At 41.6% G+C, this 17,272-nt stretch overlaps 1 protein-coding gene across 1 annotated transcript; it reads right to left on the bottom strand.

Annotated features, from left to right (window-relative positions):
* Nucleotides 1-5,492: 5,492 nt before the first annotated feature.
* On the bottom strand, nt 5,493-16,792 carry gad2 (glutamate decarboxylase 2). The gene is made up of 16 exons (XM_029528934.1): nt 16,717-16,792; nt 16,428-16,490; nt 16,067-16,213; nt 15,247-15,480; nt 13,773-13,863; nt 12,724-12,836; nt 12,095-12,210; nt 11,667-11,746; nt 11,218-11,272; nt 10,959-11,075; nt 9,778-9,842; nt 9,593-9,671; nt 9,350-9,499; nt 9,032-9,139; nt 7,352-7,441; nt 5,493-5,666 (listed from the first exon to the last, which is right to left on the bottom strand). Exons 1-16 carry the CDS (start codon nt 16,790-16,792, stop codon nt 5,493-5,495), a joined length of 1,758 nt encoding a protein of 585 aa, XP_029384794.1.
* Nucleotides 16,793-17,272: the final 480 nt, after the last annotated feature.

Raw genomic sequence — 17,272 nt, 5'->3', positions numbered from 1 at the left:
TTGATTCAAATTAATTTGGAAATCTCATGACAGAAGAATCTAAAAAGTGATGTCAAGAGTGCACAGAGGTAATTCCTTGATGATAATTAATGGAGGCTGAGCTGACAAGCCATTTTCCCTCTGTGTAGCTCTGCAGCAAGGACAGTGAATAAAAAAAAAAACAACAAAAAAAAAAAAAACAGGTGGTCCCAATAGTCGGTATAGTTCGGGGAGACGTGCTGCGTTAAAGTTGATGAACACTGCAGCCTACTAGAGCCGATGATAAAATTATATATAGAGACACCTCATCCATTTATCAGGTAAACAGGTGAGAGGGAACTTAGATTATAAATTTATATTTTAATGTAAAAAACAGTATAAAACATGTCCCAGATGTGCAAATATCCATTTAGCAGTTGTACCATGGAAGCCAGAACCCAAAACCAGTATATCTACACGGGGAGGACATTAGGTACAGACATGCTGGAGTAATAGCTCCACCAGGCTCAACAGTGAGACAGCTCTGACGTCTGAAGCTCTAAACAAGCAGAGCTGCTTTTCCTCTCAATGTGCACAATATGTCGTGGATTGATCAGGTGTTGGAAACTGATCAGTGGCTGCATCGGAGCTCATCATGCAAACAGTCTAACAGCCGTGTGGAAACATTTAACCAACAGTGATTACATGTCATATTTGCATTGCCAAAACCAGCCGTTTCCTCTGAGGGCCTTCATTCAGAACCAGCTAATGGTGTGCGGCCCAGATGTTTCGTTTCAAACATGCATTTTATTTTCTTATTGGAGCCTTCGTGTCACTTAAGTAAACAAATAAACCCCCGACTGGTCGTGGGTCAAGTCTTTGGCCAGAGAGATAGCTGTTACTCCCGCGTGATGGTTCACTCTTTATCTACTGTGGGGAAAGATGAGATGAACCATCTGGGAGCCTTTCGTGTTTTCTGAGGATCTTTTTTCATCTTCCTGTATTTCATTCGGACTTAAAAGGAAGCTGCAATCAGAGATGATTAAGAGGAAAATGTGCAAAGAAAAAAAAAAAAAAAAAACAACAAAAAAAACAAACTCAGTGGGACAATAATGGAAAATTATTTTTATTTGCCAAAAATTCCATCCACATTTGCTGTCAAGGAGGGTAGAAAAATAAGACTCCATGTTGTGCCTTAAAAACAAAACTGAGGTAGCAGCGCCACCTAGAGAGAAGGTAGCAACCCAACAATGAGGCTGTGGAAATAAACGCATCAAAAGTTTCACTGGAGTGGCAAAAACTGCATCTTTTACATTTGTCATGTGATTATTTGTCAATCTTTACGGTGACCAACTTCTATCATTTCTGTAGAAATAATGTGCTACTTTCAAAGGAAGTAAATTCTTTCTCTAGAGCAAACCAAATGTGAAGAGATTATAAGATAGACAGAAATATGTTTGGACCTGAATTCTGCGTAGTTTGCAGTTTGGATCCGCTGCATTTGTTTGAAAACAATGCTGAAGTGAATATTACATAAATATGAACATTGCACTGCTGGCGGCACTCATACGTCCTTCACCCTGCAGTGCGCTCTCAGAGGGCCACTTTCATGTCCCACTTTTTCTCTTTAAGGACTTCATCACTATTTTATGTAACCAGTTGAACTTTATTTCTGTTCACATATCACCACGCTTCATCCCACGAAATACGAGCTGCAGTATAAAGCAAGAAGAAGAAAAAGACATAAACACATTCCATTAATCTTTGTTTTGACAATATTTATTTCTATTTTCCCAAGATAACATATAGTCCAGGACAAATGAATGTTTGAGAGAAGCTAGCACAGCAGTCTGCAGAATATATTCTTCAAAATCGTACCATATTTAGTGAGAATGAGCTGCTCTTTCAGTACTAGGGATTTTAACCGTTCTCATAAACAAACAATATTTGCTGTAAGCAAGAAACCAGGGCACATTTCTTCTTAATATCTGGGTTAAAAGGCTAACAACACCTGCACAATCAAAAGGCAAACCTTCCCAAACTTTCTTTGCTCTCCTACATCCCACAGAGTCCAGGGGCCGTGGTCAAACTAAATCCAAACAACGTCGCCGCCATGGCGCCATGACACCATGACACAAGCCAACATACGGGCTCAGACACACAAACAGAACAACAGCGGGTAGCCCGAGAAACATTTTGAGGAAAGCGCTCGAGGAAAACATTGTCACTGCTACCAGAGGGCGAAAAAAGCGGAAGAGAAAGAGAGAAAAAGGTCGCACAGGTGCAGAAGCGGAGAAGAGCTTTGAGATAGACATGCTGAGGGACTACACACATATAGATATAATAGTCTACGTTCTGAGCAGCGACAGTCTTCAAGCAGAAGAGAAAGACAGAGGATAGAGATAGTCAGATCAAGCGCGGAGAGGTATACAGTGCTAGGCGAGGTCAGCATGCTGGCAGCACGGAGAAACTTTACAGGAAGCCCAAGAGACAGAGATCACACGTAAAGGCCAGAGCGACAGTGCACTATTCTACAGGCTAAGCTATACATTGGACACTAAAGCTAATTACAGGTGCTACACGGACTGTATATATGTATATATAAATAGATATAGAGGACACCGTATGTCAAACAAGCAGGACAGGCAAGGCATCGCATGCACGTGCAAAGGAAGCAAGTCTAGCAGCAGCAGCAAGAGATAGAAAAAAATCTGGCTTTCCAAGACTACCGCAGTGGGATTCATTTGTCGCTGTTATTAATCTGATGTTGTCTGTGTCACAGTGGGCTCGCCAGTTTCATTTAGGGGAACAGAAAAAGGTAAAAAAGATTTCAGTTACTCTCCGTTGGGATGTTAGACGGTTAAAGAGGAAGCTTCATCTTACCAAACTGCTAAATGAATAAATCGAACACGTTCATCTTCCAACAGAGCTCCAGTTCACATTCAGGCCAAGAGCGCTTAAATTTCCATTTTTTTTTGTTTTGTTTTTAGACTAAAATTTTCTTAAACATCAACTTATGAACGACCATCAGACATTGCACATTGTTAGGTCATGTGTTAATACTCTAAAGTGCATGACCTCCCCTTTGGAGGAAAACTAGACAATACTGGCAAATTTATACTAAGGCAACACAGTTACAAACACACTAAGGTACACGTTGGCACATACTGTCAAGTATCACTTGTGCACAAAAAACACACACAGGGCTTCAGAGTCGAAATGGCTTTGCATATTCGTTTAAAATCTCGAACACCCGAGTCTCACTGTTTGTCTCTGCGGGTAAGACTCTGAGGTGCTTCAAGGTGAAATCTGTCAGTTTCTTTAAAGCCAGTCCCTGAAACACAATTTTCTTTGAAATAGCTAGAAGAGTCACCACCAGAGTGTGACACACACACACACACGTGCGCACGCACACACACACACCCATACAACCATACACACAAAGAAAAAAGCCTTTTAGACTAACAGGATGAAAATACAAGTAATCTATATCAGAGATAGAGAAAATATGAATACTTTTACCTCACAAATAGTCTCTGGTTATATGTCTTATATACACGTATGTATACACAAAGATATGTACTTAGGACATCTTGAAATACTATTTACAGTCTATGATCAAAAGTGATTGTACACTGACCGACCACGTGGAGCAAATTGTGCTTTTCTAACTTGTTCTAATGAAAATGCTACAGTTCATGTTCTATTGACTGCCTGCAGAAAGCGTGTTTTTTTTTGTTTTTTTTGGTGTGCATTGGGTTCTGGAGACTTGATTACCGTTAATTATTGTGCACTTGAATTCATCGTTCCTTTTGATATTTTTCTGGGTATACAGATTGGACCCATGGTGGCATATTGCTTGTGAATGAATTAAAGAAGATATCTCAGTTGTAATGCTAAGAGATGCTCCTCCTCCTCTCTCTCCTGGATGATTTAGTGCAAATGATGTCAGGTATACAATAGCTGCAAATCTGGTGAACTTCTTCTATCCAAACAAAACAATATTGCCCCGCTCCCAGTTCCTCGAGATCCTCGATCTTTCAGTAAGTGCTCATCCAAAAACACGACGTCTCTAAGGGTGCACTACAAATGAAAGGTTTGTGATTTTAAGTTAAAATCCTTAAGATATCACTCCTGGATGGTTTCAGCAGCGCCTGTGGCCACAGTCAGTACTGCAGGCTTTGTGATGTCTGCTATTCTGCCTTTCCTGAAGGCCACCAACAAGTGAATTTGACCAAATTGGTCCAAAATGAGAAGGCATATCAGCAAAAATAATATGGACATGAGGCCATTTCGGAGCACAGTCTTCAGCACTGTTCTTGTGCTGCAGGACATGTTTGACCTAGAAAGTTAGCATCACCCTGGTTTCCTTTACAAAAAAAAAAAAAAGCAAATTTCTTTTTTCAGATCTTTGCAGAAAATAAGACAATCTGCACAAATAACCTCTAAGATTTTTCTTTAGTAAAGAAAAAACTAAGTTTATTTCCAGGTTTTAGACCACCGGGGACAGCAATGAAGAAGGTGGTCATTCAAGTCGCTTGAAATTATGTTGCCCTCAAGGTCAAACTGTAATCAGCATTCAAAGTGCTTTTTTTTTTACCCCCCTTTGTCTTTGAGTGTGGGAACTTAAAAGTGACACCCTCCAAATACTTTGGTGGCTTGGTGTTATAAAAACGGGGGTTGAAATAAAGAAAATCTTAAGGATTGTAACTTTGCATTACCTTTGAAGAGCTAATTATTCTGATTATCACACATAAAGCACATTCAGCACAGACAATTACACAGTCTGGTCAGAAATGGAGCCCATTTTGATACAGTGACAACAAACCAAATTCATTGGATAAGCCTGTCAAAGGGACGCACGATGGACCAACACGCCTTCATGAAGTCTTTGACTTAATTCTGCTGTTGTTTCTTGATGGAAATCTTTTTCCTGCCTTATCTTTCTCTTAAACATTTCCAAATCCGTGTGCTGGTATTCTGAATGAGCATTTGCCTGAAATCACTGCTAGATGGACGATGTGCAGATGTAGAGGCAGTTGATTAAGCTGAGGTAAGGTGAAGTGCTTCTCTTTTTTTTTGTTTTGTTTTTTGTTTTGTTTTGATTTAAATCAGAAGTTTTTAAAATTTTAAGTTACAATAAAACACAACCACGTTTGGCACTTAACAACATCCCCAGCAAATGATGAGAAATGATTGAAAAATAAACTCCTCCTCGTCCTTAATCGACCTATTGCACGAGCATTTCATATCACAAAAAGTACAGATAAAGTTACATCACTTACACTACTCTGGGATCTACTGCACTATAGGAAAAGCAGACAGAAGCGCTTTTACATTAGCTTTGGACCAAGTCAGTCCACGGCAAAGCTACAATACATAATATATGGATATATCTGTAGATCTTTTTTTTTTCTCAAATATGTGATTTTGGAGGAAAGAGAGAGAAAAGAAAGAGTTTACCAGTACATTCACCACAAACAATTCATCCGTCAAGGGGGGGAAAAGTACGGGAGGGCCTGCTGCGACGAGTCTTATAGATCTTGGCCGAGTCGTTCGATCTCCTCAATAAGAAAGTCGATGTCCTCGAAGGTAGCGGCCGGGTTTGAGATCACCATGCGGAAAAAGTTGACCTTGTCCCCCTGCGGTTGGTAGCTGACCATGGTCGTCCCGTACTCCATCATCCTGGCTTTAATCACTGGGGCCACCTGAAAAGATCCGATACGTCAGTTATAATGACGCCAGATTTTAATGAGAAAAAGTCTTTGCTTTGTGTTGCAACCTTCAAAACTGGGAGAAGTTTGAGTGCACGTGGACTGACTGAGACCTGAAGAGCCAATGCTGCTGATGCCTTCGCCTCATTATGAACATCACTCTCATATCTATTAACATGACACCACATAGTTTCATTTGTTTTTAAGCTCCTTTCATAACGGTTCATGTGACGTGATGCTGCAAACACAAAATAACGTGGAGGTCAGCGATGTGAACCTGAATAAACGGAATAGAAAGATGTGGAAAAAGCTTCTGCTTGATTCTAAATGACTGGCTGGTAAAACACCAACTCCTGGTGACGCATCGTAACTCAGTCCAAAAGTTGGTTTCCTCCTTCTGACCCATCCTCAACTTCAGATTGTTACTGTGAAGCTGTACTTCGGACACACACCGTCCTGATTGAGCTGAGAGGTTATCGTCTACGAGCGAAGCGGTGACAGTCATTTATTTTGTGCTCGGCTGTGGAATCTGTGCTGTGATGAGCTGTCACAGACTCGCACACTCCCTGTCTGGACCAAAGCCGACCTATGAAGACATTTTGTGAAGATAAGTCCTTTCAAAATAAATGTCTCTTGTGGCTATTATTTTGGTGAATCTTGTAGGACGTGTGAGGAGCCAGTTAGAAGTCGTTCTTGTTGCGGCCCATAATCAACTTTATGCAGAAGATTCTGTCATTTAAGACGACACTTGACTGCAGTTTTGGCTTAAAGGCTTAATTTATAATCTCGAGGTCCAGCATAATCTAGAAGGAATTTTAATAAATGTGAGTATATTAAACTGAAAAACAGAAGGAACTTTGAAAACTCCTTGAGGCACAGAAGCTGGCTCCCATATCAGTTGTACAATTACAGTCTGCTGAAGTAGTTAGTCACGTATAGAGGCTTATATAAATGTGGCAGCGCCCTGGCTGTGGCGCTCTATAGTTCTCATCACATCATCAGTCATTTCTTCTAAATCTCTTGCAGGTGTCCGCCTGCAGCTGAAAGCTCTGCAGGTTCTGCGAAACAATCAGTCAGCATCTGCAGATTTTTTTCCCCTCATCAAATCTGTCTTTTCCGGTTCTTCTCGTCTCTTTCGGAAACTGCGAGGAAACTGCGGAAAGCTCCTTAAATTTGGACTTCTCCATCAAAGTGCTAATCTGCGGCAGCATTACATCACTCCTCACGCTCCATGTAAGGGGCCTGCGGAAAAGAGCGGGCTCTCTCCATCAGCCTCGGAAAAACAAAAGGAAAACTGATAAACATGACAACGATGGTACCGATTTACAGGTTGATGGTTTTATACGGGGGAGGGGGCGGGGCATGAGAGGACAGAGTACTTTGTGTGGCAGGCACACACACCATCTGTTTGTCCTAATTGTCAATTAGTAGGCCCCTGCTGCTGTGGGCTCCTCTGAATGGCCGTCACTTAAGCTGACTAAGTAGCCCTCCCCACCAAAGTCTGGCACATGGTATCCGTCCTCTCTCAGTCGATCCTGTTGTAAGTTTTTCCTAAATCCTGAGTGTAAGTGGACGCGTGTTGTCCCTAATGAGGAGGACGTGTAACGGTCAAGCTGAATAGGAATGAAAGGTGTTTTTGGTAGATACCGCAGCCGAGCTTCTTATCTGCACTTGCCCACCTTGTGCAAGTGTTTCTTTCTCTCCTCTTTGTCCTCCATGTAGCGGATCCCAGGAGGGAGGTACCAGAAGCAGACGTTAGTGTGCTGAGGCTGCGGAGACACACAGGCGACAACAGACGACGGGAATGAACTGGCAAAAGCCAAAATATAAACAAAAAAACATGCACAAGTGAGGCTAGAAAGTTCACATTGTCGTCGATCCGATTTTTAATTAGAAACACATTTAAACATGAAAGCTGCTCAGTGTGGAGCCTGGTGCCTCCCAGTGGTAGTCCAGAATTACTCATTAACATTTTTTAACTACATAAACGAAATGGAAGAATCATTTCAGCAATCACACGAAAAGTTGAGAGAACCTCATTTCAAGCACTCTGTAATAAACCCCCCCCCCAAAAAAAAACAAAAAAAACTAATTGTATGTTGAAAACTGCTTTCATCAATATGCATTTACTACCGAAGCATCCAATGATGAGGTGCAACGTAAAAAAAGGTCACAGGGGTCACGTTCAGCTGACTAATTTAGGATATACTTATTAACCTTATACAGTCCACTTAAAAACATTAAACAGGAGAAGGTTGTAAATATTTCTTTAAATCATGTATTTATTTTCTATGTAATCCATGAAAGAAGAGCAAGCTACCTGATTTTAACATCAATTGAATTCACTTGGATCATTTTGAACACACCTTAAATGTCTTTTTCGCTGTATATTTTGATAGAGACCATCAAAGCATCCCAGCCAGCCTGTCACTCACACATTAATTACAAAAACACATACCTGTACTCAGAGATTTATATCCATCCTTGCCTGAAATCCTACAGATTCCTCCAAAACACAAAGTACTATTCGTGACAGTAGCCCATCCATTTCGCCAAGCAAGAGCAGCTTTTGATCGAAAATGGCAATTCACTTCTCCAAAAAGAAAAATCCAGAATCAGACAGGTAGCCTGCTCAATCCTCACGCAAAGCACTTTTTATTCAGTTATTTATTTTCAGGCATGTGAAGCCAAGCTGCAGCCGAACTGCCGAACTGGAGGAGCATTCATGACCAACAGCTCCCTAGCTGCACATCAGCCTCTTTTATACAGCCGGGCCGGTTCGGTCGCAGTATATTCAACACCGCATTGATGAAAAAAGCTTAATGGGCGGCACAGACAAGGGAACACCTGGACTGAGGCCCAAAGGACTTCTTCCCCATCACCCACTGGGTTATGATATTCTTAGCCTTTTGTAGCTCAGCAGGAAAACAAGAGGCCTTGAATCATTGAAGGGGACTCACAATAAATATCTCTGGGTGTCCAAGCACTCCTTTTTATAAGAGAGTTTTTAGCTTAATAACCCAATCATGCCTGCACATGTTTTTGTTGTTGTGGTTCTGCTTGGTGGAGGATATTTCAGATGTCATGCTATTCATATGCAGATAAGCAATTACAGGCCGTTATGCTATTCATTAATCATAATAGCAGCACATTATACTGGCAGCTAGAAGTAAAAATGGCATTCATCCAACACAAAGCAAGAGCACCATGCGTGCCAATCAAGTCAGCCATAATGACACCGAGTACAATGAAGTGAAAGGAGAAACACGGACTAATGCCAGCCACTTTTCTACGATTATGTGGCCGTAGATGAATTACCCTGGTGGGGGGGGGGGAGCAAAAGTTGAATATGAACGTACTTTCCCATCAAAGACCATCTCGTATCCTTCTCTGTCCTTGATCTTGTTGTAGAGGTACTCTGACAGCTCCAGACACTTATCGATCTGTGCCTCGAAGCCAATGGTGCCCTGTTAGAAAAAACCGTGTGGTCAGCCAAATAAATATCATATTCATTCAACTTCATATCCGTATTTGGGGAGGCGCTAAATTATTAAACTTCAAAGAATCATGTTTTAAATTGCAAAATGATAAAAGAGGAAAGAGGGAAAAAAAAAAAAAAAAAAAAAAAATCACTCGCTCGTAAAAGTGTGACTAATGCCAGAGAAGCTTTTCCTCACCTTGGCCCTCCACATGAGCCAAAGCTTGAAGATGTCCACATGCCGGCCACACTGCAGCGCTTTGTCTCCGGTGTCGTAGGAGAGGTCGTAGTGTTTGTCCTGCTGGAACAGGTAGCAGGCGTGCATCTGGTTGCAGTTGTGCATCAGGTCCTGAGAAGGGAGGACGAGATTCAGACGGTAAATTAGCTCTGTAAATTCACTGCGTGCACCGTCTGCCATTATGAGCCTGGTTTAACGGCCTACCTCCTCTCTGACCAGCAGGGCAGAACACTGGAGAGGGACGGACATCATTTTGTGTGGGTTCCATGTTACTGAATTAGCTCTGCAGTTAAACCAAACAAAACAAACAGAAAAACAGTAATGCGTCGTTGGGTCACTGGTTCAAACCCTCTTTAGCTGCCTACACAGCTTCCGAAAAAGCAACTTGCCTTTCAACTCCGTCCAGCTTCCACCTGTGTCTCCTGGACATGAGGAGACTTCCTCCCCATGCACCCTGACAGGACAGACAGACGGACACTGTAAATACGGTTGAAAGGCCCTGCATGCGTGTCAGTGTGCTCATGTTTAGCCTTGTGCACCGACTGCATCAGTTTTTATTGAAGCCGTTAGCTTTTGATCATTTTTAAGTAAAATTTACAATTCAGTCCCTTCTTTTTTTCGGAGAAAAATAAAATTGACAGCACTCTCTAGTGGACAAACTACATAATGATACCAGCTGAAATAATTAATATTTATTAATCCTTAGAGATTACACATCCTGCCATTTGTCTATCTCAAAAGTGATGGATGCTCTCTTTATAACCTGCAATAAAACTTTTTTTGACGCCAGAAACATTTTACTTTTCCATATTGAGGCTGTGGAGAAATAATCAGTCATTCTTTGGTAACATTATTGATGATGATCCAATAACTACAGATTGTTCAAGGATGATTCTTATGACTGTCTCTTGCTTGCTCCTCAAACATTAAAATGTTGGAATGAATTAAAAAGACCGGCTAATGTGAAGTGTTTTCATTCTAACCATAGATGCCATTGTCTGAAAAAAAAAAAAAAAAAAAAATTAACAGCTTGCATGAACAGTTCTGTTGCAACATAGTTGTAGATAAAAAAAAAAAAAAAAAGGGCGCCAAATCAGAAATGTTTCACAATAAGCTGCGTACTCACATAAACCAACAAAAGCAGCAGGTGCCAGAAATACTCTAAAGGCGGGACGTGTTTTTTCCTCCATCTCAGCTCGTGGAGGAATGGCAGACAAGGCCATCTATGCGTCTTAATAGATGTGTCCTCCTGTCAGGACTAAATCACCTTCATTAAAAGATAGAGCTCATTCACTGAGAGGGGCCATGATGGCTAAGTCAGGGGAGGAGATGATTTAGAGCCTCTGCTCCAGTTTTTCTAATCTCCCGTGTTAGATAGAAAATGGCCGGCTCCTATCTGGGTCAACTGAAAGCAGTTAAAGGCGAAACAGACATAATAGATTTGTCAAACTCACTGGCGAGCTCTGTATTTCTTCACTAAAAATCCCTCCTGCGGTGAGATACTGCGTGTGAGGCGATGATGACATTTTAAAGCATGAAACGGAAAATATTTTCTGAGGTCTTCACTTACATCCACATGCATCCAGATGTTGTACTTTCTGCAGATGTCAGAAATGGCGATGAGCGGGTCGAAGGCTCCGTATACTGTCGTTCCAGCGGTTGCACTCACAAAGAAAGGTACGAATCCCTGCAGGGAATAAATTCATGAAAACATGAGTGCACATACAGAAGTATAGCAATGCCAATATGTTTCCCAATCCCCCGATCGCTCTCCTGAATGCCTGAATATCTGGTTATCTGGAGCAATGTTACAGATGTTATGACATTACCTTCTGTTTGGCCTCCAGTATCCTCCTCTCAAGGTCGGCTGGGATCAGCTTACCACTGCATTAAACAGATCAATACATGAGGAGGATTTATTTATGGTTAAAGATACCAAAGCAGCAATCTGAAAAACAGAAATATTTTGTGAAAATCAAAGCAATGACAAAACTGAGTGAGCGCAAGATCGTTCACATGGAGGCATCAGTGCATCGGCAGCATTTCACTGTTTCGCAAAGACATCTCAAAGTTGACGGGCCCAAAAAGATACTCAAGCCAAAAAGGCTGGAAACAGAAACTATTATGCATGAGCTCATCGTGCATGTTGTTTATCAAATGTGAAATCTGCACATGAGCAACTACAGCTGTCGTATTAAGGTAATGGAATAAATAGTACAATATTTCCTTCAGAGGTGGAATAAGCAACACATGGAAGTACTGAGTACTCCGAGTTTACCTTTCGTCTGCTTTGATACAGATGACACTTTCAGTTCCGATGCCGAGAGCTGCTGCTCCTTTTTTGATTGAAAAATGACTCTGAAATGTTTTTGAAAGAGAAAGACTTGATATTAGAAATATCTTTTGTAATTGTAATCATCACGATGGCATGTTTGTGTGTGTTTTCACAGCGGGTGACACACCCGTCACCTCGTGTCCTTCTGGGTCTGACACACATAATGTCTGCTTCATATCAGCGCTGCTGCTGTGACAGTCCCACATCAAGCAGAGCGGCAGTTACCGGAGCTGTTTGACATTTTTCTCTTATTATATCACTTGAAAAGAAGAACTTTGACGTCGGCTTTGGTCAAACGGTGGTCAGTGTTCATTCAGTGTTAAAGCGTTAAAGGCGGTGCAGGATGGAAATACTGATGTGCAGATGCCTACGTGTTCAGATGTGAAGGCCACCAGTCTGGGAACGGATGACATTCCTTTCTCCTTCACTTCAGGGAACATCTTGAAGCGGGCCAGCAGCATGGCGTACATGTTAGAAATAGCACCACCTGGCGGACAGATGGGCCCAAGTGAGTTAAACCCACATCAAAGTGTCAAATCTCATGGGGGGTGATGGATGATTTTTGATCTGGGAACAATGTGGAACAGATTTTTTCAAATGTCTCAGTGTTTTTTTTTTTTTAAATGAAGAAACAGCAACGACTGTAAAATCTTTTGTTTTACATCAGAGAAAGAGATGATCTGGCAATGTCACAGCCAATCACAGTCAGTCAATAAATTCTCCAATCACTGCTCCTCCTCACCGTCATGTGACAGCCAGAAATGCAAAATGAAAGCTGGTGGTGGTTGATGTTGGGTGGGGGAGGGGGGCTTATAAGTGGGAGAAAGAAAATGATTTTATGCTAATTGACTTTGAAATGAGCACCATTTATATCATCAAAATGCAAATTGGCACATTACAACACATACACACAGCTCCATTTTCAGTGTGTGTGTGTGTGTGTGTGTGTGTGTGTGTGTGTGTATGGAGGGGGGGTGTCTTCACATACGAACATACATACCAGGGGAGAAAATGCCATCTCCCCGGCCATCAGACCAGCCAATGATCTCCCTCATCTTCTTCAGGGTGACGTATTCCAGCAGCACAAAGACGGGAGCCACCTCATATGTGAACCTGCGTTACACAAGGGACATCAGACGGGGGGCGGTTACACAAAAATGCACCATGACTCATCACTGAAAAACAGCCCGCCCCCCCCTCACCACCCATTCCAGTCTCAGGACACATTCAGAGTTGACATTGATGACAGACAAGCACAAAAAGATGAAGTATCACAAATCCTGGAAGGTTGATGTTTGTTTTTCTGTGATGAAAATGTGGAATTGTTGGTTTCCGATCGAAAGAGCTTCTGCAGAAAATGCACCAACATGCAGAGAGAAATTTAAGACAAGGTAGTAAGAGCTTTCTTAAGATTTATATTAATTTAAACCTGCTTGCTCCTTGTATTATATATTTTTATTATCCCTGCTGCACTAAAACTTTCCAGTATGTGTGCCCTGATATATATACATACACACACACACACACACACACACACACACACACACACTTTATACTGGTATATAGAATATTAGCTGCAGCACATTTAAAAAACCAAGTGTCAACAAAGAGCTTTATGTCTGACAGTTGCCAAAGCTGAGACACTCTGAGTTTATCACACTGAAAACACACACACACATTGAAATTAGCTCAGATTAGTCTGAATTTAATTTCAGGGCTAATTTTCTCCCCCTTGAATCCCCCCATGGGAGAACAGAGGTAAGGGGGAGCGAGGGGGATAAAAGGCAGAGGTGGGAGGGGTGCAGTGTTGGGGAGTCAAAGGGAAATGGTGTGTGTGTGTGTGTGTGTGTGTGTGTGGGGGGGGGGGGGTCACTCTCTCTTTCATTTCGCTCTTTTCATTTGTCATGATTGAGTGGAAAAAATAAATAAATAAATGGCAGGCCGCTATCAGCCGGTGCAGACGCAGAGCAGAGAGCAGGCGGACGGACCGGAAATGGAATTCATTGTCATTATCATTTAACATCACGATGAAGCAGGCGGCGTACTTACATATTGGTGTTGGCGGTGGACGTTAGCCAATCGGCTGCCAGCCCAACCATGTCCAATCCTGTGGAGAGCTGATTGAAGTATCTGGGGTGGGCTGAGTGACAAAGAGAAAAAGAGGGGAGCAGAAAGGTATGAACATTTTTTTTGCTTGTTTTATTTATTTATTTATTTTTTATCTGGGAAGGAAAAATTAAAAAGTGGTTTTGGTGTTTAAAAAAAAAAGGACTCATGAAGGAAACACTTTAATTGAAGGATAGAAATGCAGCTGCAGTGACGTCTGAAATCATCTGGAGAAATGATGCAATGAGCTGGTGTGACGTGGGTAATGTAGGAATTCAGAGGAGGCTAAACACACGTTTGTCTTACAGCAGAAGCGGAGGAGCTCCTGAAATGAGTAAAAAAGAAAACAGATTTTCTTAAAAAAAAGAAGAGAAGTCTGATTCATGATGGCTGTCTATTTTTTCAGTGCAACTGCATGTAAACATTATCACACCATCTGCTCTACACATACAAAAATGATAAAACATTCCAAATACGACTGCACAACTTCTGCTGGTGCGTTAACACACAACGACAATGCGGTGAAACACAACATAATGGTACAGAAAATATTTTTCATCTGAGAACTTACAAATGTCTGCTGACTAATCTGTAGTGAGTAAACCGTTTATCCAACTGCTTATACAGGACAAATCATTTCTGTGTCTTTGTTTAATTTGTTTATTTGTTTTTGTTGTTTTGGGTTTTTTTTTTTTGGGGGGGGGGGTGGGTTTACATCTTTCTTGTGCTGCAGCTGTAAATCTCCTCCCGCCTGTGTCAGTCAGAAGAGAATAATGGACCCATGAAGGCAGGTTATTAGGCTATTATCTCCCACTTGGTGAACCAGATTTACTGCGTCACCGCGTTTATTGGTCTGATGGTCAGGAGGAGCAAAACAAGGACAACTACCAGTCAGATTTTTTTTTTATCCCAATGGGCATCATTTATCATCTTTGTTTTACTATCCTTTCTAAAAAAAAAAAAAAGATTATTTCCTCTCAGTTTCTCTGTTTTATTCTGTCCTCAGCATGTCGGCCTTTCAGTTTTTGGAGGATGTGCCTCAATAAAAATGTCACCTCAAACATAAAAAATAATAATAATGTATTTAAACAGTTTGCAGTTTTTTTTCCTCTTATCACAACTTTAATAGATTTTATTACTGCTTATGTCATTTGATTTATTATTATTATTTTATCCCATTAATATGTTTCAACCAGTCATATTTTCTTTAAATTCTACTTTGGAAGATTTGAAGCTTCTAGCTTTTACAGTTCAGACAGATTTCACACAGCAGGCCAGAGTCTGGGCCTGATCCAAAAAGAAAGATTTGAAATAAAGAGGATGGAGGAGATGAGGATGTTTCCCCTAATGAACCAAAATAAAAATGAAAAATGACAAAGCTATGCAACCTGCAGCTGAAAGTAAAAAGCAGGCCTACCTGTCTTGATGGCGTATTTCAGAGTGGCTCGACAGCTGATCAAGATATCATCCAGAGTCGCAGGCTCGTCCTGCAGCTCCCAGTTGTTCATCTGCAGCAGCTCGTTTGGATAGTGAAAATCAATCACTTTGGTTTCCCGGTCGAAAGACTCCACGATGTAGGCCAGTAAAATATCCACAACCTCCTGCAGGAAGGTCATTGTTTTGGTGTCACCGTCCATGGCAGGTAACAGGTCTAAGAAAAAAAAAAAAATAAACAAACAAACAAAAAAACAACACACACACACACATATATATACATATATAAATATTGTGCATCAGTGAGAATAAAAAACAGCAGATTTGTGAAACAGGCCTGCATGGAATAATTTCCCCCAGAAGGAGACTATATTTCTTATTTTGATACCCCTGTTGATATAATGATAGAATTTTTCTTCAGTGCAGCTCAACAGATAGGCCTCCTTTTTTTTTTTTTTTTTTTTAGCTGAAGGTGACCTCATATAAAAAATGTTCACCATAACATCACTGACTGTTGTGAATCTACAGAAAAACACCCTTTTCCATTTAAAACGCATTTTAATGCTTCCAAAACGAACAAACCTCTCCTCTGAGGCCATTTAATTTCAAATGAATATCAATGACAGAAAAAAAAAATGCACACTGCTTCTACTGGGTGTTTTCCCACTTCCATAAAAAAAGATCCTGCAAGAAATGGCTTGTTTGTGCGCATTTTATTATTATCATTATTATTATTATTTTTGACATTGATTAAATGAAGCCAATGCTAGGCCACAGACTGACTGTGTTTTGTCTTTGTGTACCTGTTGAATAGAGGTCGGAGAAGGCGACAGCGGCAGCTTTGGTGCAGTTGCAGGATTTGTTGCAGCCGCAGTCGCCGGCAGTCGTCTGCGGCGGCTGCTTGGCGGCCGATTCGGCCGGTTTGTCCCCCTCCCCGACACTGAGCAGCGCTTTCGACAGCCACAACACAGCATTGTTATTATTATTATTATCATTATTGTTATTAATATTATTATTGTTATCATCATCATTATTATTATTGAGTCTATCGATAAGGCCAGGGCAGTAAACACAATGATTGCAATGAATTAATACAAATGAAAATCCCTCCAAGCCCCGTTTCACCCCCCCCCCCCCCCCTTCCTCCTCTGTCAACCAACATACCACATAATTTGGATCCAATTCCTCCGGATAATTTCTGGGCCGCCGCTTGGCACCAAGCCCGGGCTGCAAGACAGAGAGGACGGATGAGAGGAGGACGGTCCAACTTTAAAGGCGGAAAACATGCAACTTGGATGAACCAGCAGACTGTGAGCACAGCGGGCCCGCTTTGGTTTGGGCTTCAACAGCAAAAGAATAAAGAGTAAAGATAAAAAAAAAAAAAAAACAAAAAGCAGCTGGAGACGGGAATAAAAAAAAAAAAAATCATATTTAAAAAAAAAAAAACACTCACGCGTACTGGGGCTCTGACTCCCGGTGTTGGCCCCGGTATTATCTCCGCTGAGAGACCAAAATCCCTGTGATGCCATTGTTGCCGGTAGTTAGGAGCTGCAGGAGACAGGCAGACCGACGGAGCCCATCCACACGCGTCGAGCGGCGGCTGTTCGGAGCAGACTGCTGAAAATCCAGCCGAGCATCCGACAACACGCGTAACGACGTTACGCAGCTGGAAAGCCCCTAAAAGTAAAACGGCTGTCGTGTGAAGAATAAAAAAAAAAACAAAAAAGAAAAGCAGGAAGATTTTTTTTTTGGGGGGGGGGGGGGTAAAACAAGCGTCTCCTTGTGTGTGTGTGTGTGTGTGTGTGTTTCGCGTGCAGACGTCCACAGGTGCACCAAAAGCATGAAGCGACGTCTCTGGCACAAAAAATCCCCAAACGCTCCACTTCGCCGGCGCACTCAGTGCAGCAGCCGCTGTCCGCACCTCATAGGAGCCAAAACAAAAATAAGAAAATAAAGAAAAAGGAGGTGAATCGGAGCAAGTTCGGGATGCAATAAAAAAAAAAAAGAAA

Source organism: Echeneis naucrates, chromosome 20 (genome assembly GCF_900963305.1).
Source record: "Echeneis naucrates chromosome 20, fEcheNa1.1, whole genome shotgun sequence".
Lineage (NCBI taxonomy): Eukaryota > Metazoa > Chordata > Actinopteri > Carangiformes > Echeneidae > Echeneis > Echeneis naucrates.
Note: the sequence above shows the minus strand (reverse complement) of the source record. Positions and strands in the feature narration are given on the sequence as shown.